Here is an 8,091-nt window from a genome sequence, read left to right on the forward strand (position 1 = left end):
ACTTTGATGGTATCAAGCAATTTATCAAGAAGAAAGAAACAGTGTTTTAGCGAAACTGCTTGATACATCAGAGTATATTATATACTCTCATAGTATCAAATGCGCGAAATAGTTAAAAATAATGGGTATGAAAATAATGGGTATCCAATGATAAATAGTTTCTTTTTTGGGGTATAACAATAATTATCCCTTCAAAAAATCTATTAATTATACATATTATTACAAGATAGTTTTACAATAAATATCTAAAAACTATCTTGTAATAGAAAAAAAATTGTTTATTTTTGAGTATTTTGTAATAAGTAATTTAGTTTAAAATATTTTTTTTATCTTGTAATAACTAAAAAATAATTTAATTATACATTAACTAAATTTTTTAGTTATTGTATTTATACGTATTGTAAAAAAATCAGCATTATTAAACAATAAAAAAAAATCAAGTCAAGAACTAAAAAAAATCTAGTTTTTTTTTCCTGATTAACCGGATAAAAAAAATCCTAGTCTTATTTAAAATGTAGCTTTTAAAAAAAATTGGAGGGGAGGGGGATCTTGAAAAGGTATATTGTTTTTAGATAAATTATGAAAAAAACCCAGTAGAGATGAGATTTTTATTTCATATAATAAGAAAATGACACACGATAAATACTTTTAAAAAATAAAAAGAGGGTTGTTAGGTTTAATGGTTAAAATTAGCCAAAAATGTGGATGAAAGGGTATTTTTAGACCAAAAAGATTAATAGAAAGGTATGTTTAGATCGAAAAGATGAGTAGAAGGATATTTTTAGACCAAAAGGTGGATGAAGGATATTTTAAAACCTTTTCCTATAATTCAAGGGTATTTTTGGCCCTTTTCCGTTTATTTTTTCCATTTAAGTCTCATCACAATTAAATCTGATCCAATTTATATAACAAACTCATCCCAAAAAAATTGCAATTTGAAGAAGCTTCTTAGACTCGTGTTTTGAAATGGCCTCAATTGTGTCTCGCCTAGTTGCTATAGGCAACACAGATGAACCCTCATAGTTTATGTGTTCTCCAATCAACTTCACTCTACTTACATAATTGAAAGATTCAAATTGTGACCACATACCAACGAACATGAGTACAGGGCAGTTTTATAGATCTGTAATTAGTACCTCCGACCCCTGTCAATTGTTTAGGCTGGCAAAATACCTGCAATCTGACATTATTGCAGGATTGCACCATCAACTCATCACATATTCCAAAGAAGAGAAGATAGATAATCAAAAAACAAGGAAGTCTTTTCTCATCAAAATCTGACAATGTCCAAAGGTATCAACAGTTTGAACATATATTTGTATGTCGAGAGAGATTTCATTTGCACAAGAAATAAACATCTCTATGACAGGGAACCATTCTTCTCCTGTATTGCAGATATTTAGAAAAAAAAAATTGATCACTAGTTTATCTAGTGACAAGAGCTTGAATCCATTGCTCAAAGACACAAGTATAAGGAGGCAACCTATACAATGATAGGGAAAGATGTATGTATTGTATCTATGGAGAATTTCAACCAAGAAAAAAGACATTCCTTTAGAATCCACACTTCCATATCTACAGTAAGACCTCTGAAAACCATTTCAGCGCAACCATCTTTAACTGCCTGGACCTGAGTCTGATAAACCAGATGACGAAGCAACTGTAGCAGTTTCGCCTATCACTGTCTTCAATTTCTGAGATGAACTATCGCCTGAGAACCCAGAGTCCGACACATCACCAATGTCAAGACTGTCTGGAAGCTTTTCAGAATAATCACCAGAGTAGAGCTTTAAAAAGAAAGACAATCATCTCCATCAGATCCAGAGAGTTAAAGCACCAATATCAATTTTATTTTGGCACTATGGAATATTCAATATAAGGAAATTAAAGGGATGCAACCTTGAAAAATGGCACCTTTTCCACCTACACTGCCTTACATGATAAATTAGTTACTATTTCGGAATTGCTTTAAAGAAATAAACGCTATTTTCCTTCAGAGCTGCACTAAGAGAACAGGAAAGATATGGCCCTTCTTGCATTAACACCCCACAGTTTAATAGATGTGTCAAAGATATGGCTAAAAGAGCACATACTACCCTAACTATGGGATATCCAGCATTAAAAACCACAACTTAAGTTGCCTCCTCTCAAAAAAAACAAAATACAAACTTACTCGTGTCGTTGGTATGTTACACATTTTACATGCTTCACTCTTTTGCGACCACATAGAAAAAAAAAACAAATAAAAGAGAGAGTGCCAGGCATTGGTGATACGGGAAAGGGTGCACTTATTGCCACCGACTTTGCAACAGGTAGGAATTCCCTAGTCCTTAATAGTATCTAAGACATTAAACTCACCACATAAGCTAAAACTATAAGATAAAACAATATATATAATCCCATACTTTCTTTGGCCAGTAATAGTTCCTATTAATTAAGAAATTAAAACTTGGGGCCTAACTCATCCCAAAAATAAAGCTCATTAGATGAGACTGCCCAAAAGAGCATATAAGGAGACAAAAACCCGTTCACTTAACCAATAACGGGCACTTTAACATCCCTTCCTTCCCAGGATTGGACAACATAATATGGGGCCCAACATTGGGTAAATCAAGAATGAGGATAAGTCTAGCTCTAATATCATGCTATGAAAATGGATCTTGAGCCTAACTCAACTCCAAAAGCTAGCTCATGCTATGAGGATTATCCCAGACCCAGACCCCATAAGGAGAAAACAACCTATTCTTTATGCCAATGTGGTACACTTTAATGTACCAAAGGGGAGCTATTTTCCCTCTTTCCACAAGGAGATATCGTGAGAAAGACAACTTCAGTATTATTAGAAGCAATTTCCATCCATATGTAAATCATGGGGCCTATTGCGTGATCAAGCAAAGCAGCATGTAAAAGGAGGAGAGTTGGATGAAGATTATTTACTATAACATTAGTAATTTTCAACACCACAAAGCTTCTCCAAGTTTCTCAAATTATGTTCCACTTTTTAAAGGCTGCCCAATGTTGATGCTGAATATTTTAATAATTTATTGGCAAGATGCAGCAGTCATGATGAAGACATGCAGAACTCTTGAGTGTGGTAGATAGATCAAGGTATGCATTCATAGTGAAACTAAAATAGGACAAGAACAAACATCAAAACAGAAAATTCACCTCAAGCTGATTCAGCATGTCAACAGCAGCATCAAGATCACAACTGTTTGCTAAATAGACCTCAGAAAGTGATTCATCTGACATTCCAGGAAAAGTCATCTGAAGATAAGCCAAATCCATGAAAGATTCCTCACCCAGAACTTCTTTACCCATAGATCCTACTGGACTATGTGATGGTGAGCCATAAGTTGAAAAGTCTTTCAGTTTATACTGATCAGAAATTTGGGGAGTCTGCTGTTGATTTCGTACAGCTGTCACACCAGGTGCCAACCAAACAGCCTCACTTCCACTCTTGAACTCTTTTGGAGATCTAGCTTCTTTGTTTCCATCAGGTGCCCCTCTTTTCGAGATAGGCACATATGATTCTGCATAGGGGTTCAAAGTTGATGTTCCTGTCTTCATTGGTGCTGTGCATATAGAGTTCACTGTTGCGAAAAAGTACGAACAGTCAACCGTAGTAAGAGTTACAGATGTCCCAAACATATTGTGCAAACTAAATATTAACTTTTTATTTACATCAAAATTAACTCGGACATTCAGAACTTTCTACTCGTTTTCCTCTATTAGCAGGGCAAAACTCTCCTCAACCTTCCTCTGAACCTTGACAAGATATCCAGATAAAAACTAAACAAGATCCAAGAGATATGCAACTAAAAGAAAAACATAGTCTCTGCCTCTCTCACCTCTTCACTGTTTTAACAGCATAACAGAAATATGTCTGTTGGTCACTGAAAAATGTTGCAAACCCATAGAGTTATGGTCACCTTCACTTGGAATCTCTGCAATACTCTACTTCACAAAGGATCTCTTTAACAGAATACTTCAGAAATTTGTTGTTGTTTTATCTCTAAGAATTTGGATATACTTTCTGTAAAAATAATACACGGGCGTTTAATAATCAGACGGACTAGTGGCCATCAACATTATTCCTTTTTCCTAGCTCAAGCCAAAGTTATAAACGCAAATCTTCAAACATGTCCTACATCTCCACCTAGTATCCACTATCCACCTTTCAGATCCAAATATTGAGAGAGAAAAACTCAAGCAGATAAGAATACCAAAATTTTAAGACAGCAGGATCCAATGTGCAATAGTTAACAAGTTATTACTTATCAAAAAGATCTGCAAAAAGTTGATTAAGACAAGAAAAAGCCTAGACATAACTGGGTGAAAGTCAAATTAAATAGGAGGTAAATAACAAAATCATTTCATACTATTATCCGCGCACGGGAGGGGGGGGGGGGTTAACTTGTTTGATTAAGAGGCATCTGTCCTCCAAGGTGGTGGTGAGGTGGGGTGGGGGTAACTTGTTTGATTGTTTCCAAGAAGATAAGTGTTATTACTAAATTCTTTGTAATGGAGATTACAGTTGTAGAGCCATATTAACAATTGATACTTCAGGAAGATATAGGAACTATATAGGAAGATACATAGACTCGTTCAACTTCTCAATCATTATTTAAGGTTGAAAAAATCATGTCTCAGCTTGTATAGTTTACAGGTGACAAATCTAAAATGGGAGCAGAGTTAAGAAACAGAGAAGAAGAAAACGGCAATCTTATGTCTTAATAGACATAGTCCAGGTTAGGAAGTAGATGCCTTAAAGAGATTTTACCAGCACAGCTACTAAAACTGATGATGCTCATCACGTAACCAGGCTCAATTTGTTCAACCATTTATTGGCAGAACTCAAAAAAGAAAAAAGGAAAATACAACTTATTTATTTGTTTATTTGGGGAAATTCGTAGCCTATTAAGTTCTTCAAATGCTTTTGTAGAGTTCGCTAAACAAACTTAACGGTACTTTCTCTAGACAAAAGCACTTTACGAGTTTTTAATTCTTTGATAACAACAACAACATATCCAGTGTAATCCACAAGTGGGGTTTGGGGAGGATAGTGTGTACCCAGCCTTACCCCTACCTTGTGAAGGTAGAAAAATTGTTACCTTATTTTTTGATACAGTAAGCAGTTACAAGTATTTCTTCGGGTTTTACTCACCAAAAAAAGAAAATCAGGCTAATTCAGATGAGAAGCAATGAATGTGCAATCCATCTAAATCTGAAAAAGCAGCAACTCCATAATTCCACATTGGAAAACTTGAGCAATAAATGACTGATGCATCTAACTCAGACAACGAACTTATACATTCTCATTTCTCACTGAAAAGCTTAGCCGATAAATAATGCATCTAATTCAGAGAAAAACACTTACTCTGAAAAGAAAATGGATCAAACAATAAAAATACAACACAGAACTAGTCCCTGCATGCAGAAACTCTTTAAGAGATAGCTATTGGCCAAGAGAGATAATATTGTTTTTCATGTGATAGACCAATAAACTATTAGACAGACTGTAGCGAATTACATACATTTCTTATAGACTGAGAAAACAACAAAAAGATACACAGTGTAATCCCACAAGTGGAGTATGGGGAGGGTAGAGTGTACATAGACCTTACCCCTACTTTGGGAGGTAGAGAGGTTATTTCCAATACACCCTCGGCTCAAGAAAAAACATATCAAAGCAAATACTATAGAAAACATGACAAAGCAAAGCATGATGGAAAAGAAAAAAGGAACAACTATAATAAAAGAGTGTGATAATCGAAGTACAAGATAGAAAATAACCAAAATAAAAGGACAAGAAACAAAAAAGAAATACTACAACTACTAGTATGGAAGGATAAGGGGGAAGGATAAGGGGGACAACGCTAAACTACCAACTAACCTTCTACCCTAATTTGTGTCCTCCACAACCTCTTATCTGAGGTCATGTCCTCGGTAAGGTTTAACTACATCATGTCTTGTCTAATCACCTCTCTCTAATACTTCTTCAGCCTACATCTACCTCTCCTAATACCATCCACATCCAACCTCTCACACCTCTGCACTGGAGCGTGCATCCATGCATCTCCTCTTCACATGTCCGAACCATCTCAATCTCACTTTCTGTACCTGGTCCTCCGTCGAGGCCACTCCGACCTTGTCTTGAATATCTTCATTTCTAATCTTATCTCTCCTAGTATGCCCACACATCTACCACAACATCCTCATTTCCGTAACTTTCATCTTCTAAACGTGAGAATTCTTGACTGGCTAACACTCCATCTCATATAACATAGTTGGTCTAACCACCACTTTGTAGACTAAGAAAACCGTTGAAAAGAATACGATTTCTAAAGTAAATGGTTGACAAGTTAGATGTCAGCCTCTAATGGACATGTCAACAAACATAATATTTCTACATGTGATCCAAAAAAGTAAAAGAAACTATCACAACATGAAGAGGTCACACATTTAGGTTCTTTGTTGGCATCGACCACAGTCTATTGTTTCTTAAATGTCACCAACACATAACTTCCTCAAAGTTTCCAAAAAATAAATTATGTGCCTAGCTACAGAGACCTAGAGAAGAGGTTCAACTTCAATTAGTATTCATACAAGGCTAGAGCTTGAAGATGTCATACAGTTTCATCCTTAAACATCACCAAAATTTCTCGAAGTTTCCCCAAAAATACTATACGATTCTCCTAGCTAATAATGGACCAACAGAGATGCTCCGGTTTGGACTAGTAAGTAAATACTTGAAGCATACAAGAGGATGCCGTTACATTTGGAATAAACAAATTGCTCAAAGAAATTTGTATCATAGAAGTTCATTGAAACCAATATAAGGAATAGAACCATCCGCACAACATAACCAGCAGAGGCAAATTAGCAATAGAAATTACTACAAGATTTTGCCGAGAAAACCTCATGTGGCAGCAACCAATAGAAAATATTCGACAAAAGGGGTTGCTCGGCGGGTAAACCCCCTCCACCTGCTTTGAGTCACCAAAGGAGCAAAAAATGGTGGGAGCTCCTAGTGAGGGTTAAAAAAAATAGAAAATATTCGGGACGGTCTTATCTTTGCCAAACGTTCAAACAACCATAAATAAACGAGCCAAAATTCCAACCTTAGAAATACAAAATACATATACAGTGAAACAACTGCGAGCAGGAATAGATAAGAAACAAGATGATCAACCACAACAAACGACGAACAGATACACATCACAAAATCTAATCAAAACATTCGAGAAAAAAAGATTAAACACACATAAAACGATACGAAAATCAACGAAACAAGAAGATAAAATCAAATACAGAAAATTACAAGCAAGCAAAGATGCTAGCGAGCGATCAATCAATCGATCAGTGATCGGATGAAGAAAAGGTAAAAGAGAGAGAGATTTACCTCCGGAATAGTCGATCGAACAGCGAGATTCAAACCCTAAATTCCTCCGAGAAAACGAAGAAAGATCGATGAAAGATTACAAGGGAATCTCCTTCTCTCTGAGAAAAGTGGAGAAAATGGAGAGAGAATGAGAAATTGGTCTACTGTCGTTCAATATATATATGCAGTGAAGAAAATGAGAGACCGGTTATTTGGTCACTTATACTCAGTCCCTCAGGTTAGAAAAATAAATTTATTTTAGTAAATTAATGGGAAAAGGCATTGAATCCATCTCAACTTTCTCGAAAAGTCGAATACACTTTCAGTGGTGATTTATTACAAATTTGTACAACTTAAAAATAAATTTATTTCCACTCTAAAATTAATGTGGCAAAAGAATTAAAAAATAAAATTCAAAAAAAATGCATAAAAGAGTAATTTTTTTAAAAAAATAGTCAATTCAAAGATGATGTCTGAAAAGGAAGATATTGGAGCCCTCTTGTTAAAAATGGTAAAAAACTAATGTAGTAAAAGGTGGTTTTGGTGATGGGTGATCAAATTTGTGGTATTCTTTTGCAATTTTGGATGCTATTAATGATGGTGATGTAAATTCAATGGTGAATTTAGCTGAATTTATGATGGTTATTTGTATTTTTTTTATGGAGGCAACGCAATAGTTGCGAGATAATTCTGATGGTGAAATCTCT

General features: G+C 35.1%; 1 protein-coding gene across 2 annotated transcripts; it reads right to left on the bottom strand.

The window, feature by feature from the left end:
• Positions 1 to 1,241: 1,241 nt before the first annotated feature.
• On the bottom strand, positions 1,242 to 7,584 carry LOC129889388 (polyadenylate-binding protein-interacting protein 6-like). 2 transcript variants are annotated; one of them, XM_055964668.1, is made up of 4 exons: positions 7,406 to 7,584; positions 3,852 to 4,036; positions 3,169 to 3,593; positions 1,242 to 1,787 (listed from the first exon to the last, which is right to left on the bottom strand). In XM_055964668.1, exons 3-4 carry the CDS (start codon positions 3,568 to 3,570, stop codon positions 1,617 to 1,619), a joined length of 573 nt encoding a protein of 190 aa, XP_055820643.1. In that variant the 5' UTR covers positions 3,571 to 3,593; positions 3,852 to 4,036; positions 7,406 to 7,584; the 3' UTR covers positions 1,242 to 1,616. The 2 variants fall into 2 exon arrangements, with proteins under 2 accessions (XP_055820643.1, XP_055820642.1); XM_055964667.1 differs by lacking the exon at positions 3,852 to 4,036 and having other exon boundaries at positions 7,406 to 7,581.
• Between the last annotated feature and the right edge of the window lie 507 nt (positions 7,585 to 8,091).

The sequence above is a fragment of the Solanum dulcamara genome, chromosome 5 (assembly GCF_947179165.1).
Source record: "Solanum dulcamara chromosome 5, daSolDulc1.2, whole genome shotgun sequence".
Lineage (NCBI taxonomy): Eukaryota > Viridiplantae > Streptophyta > Magnoliopsida > Solanales > Solanaceae > Solanum > Solanum dulcamara.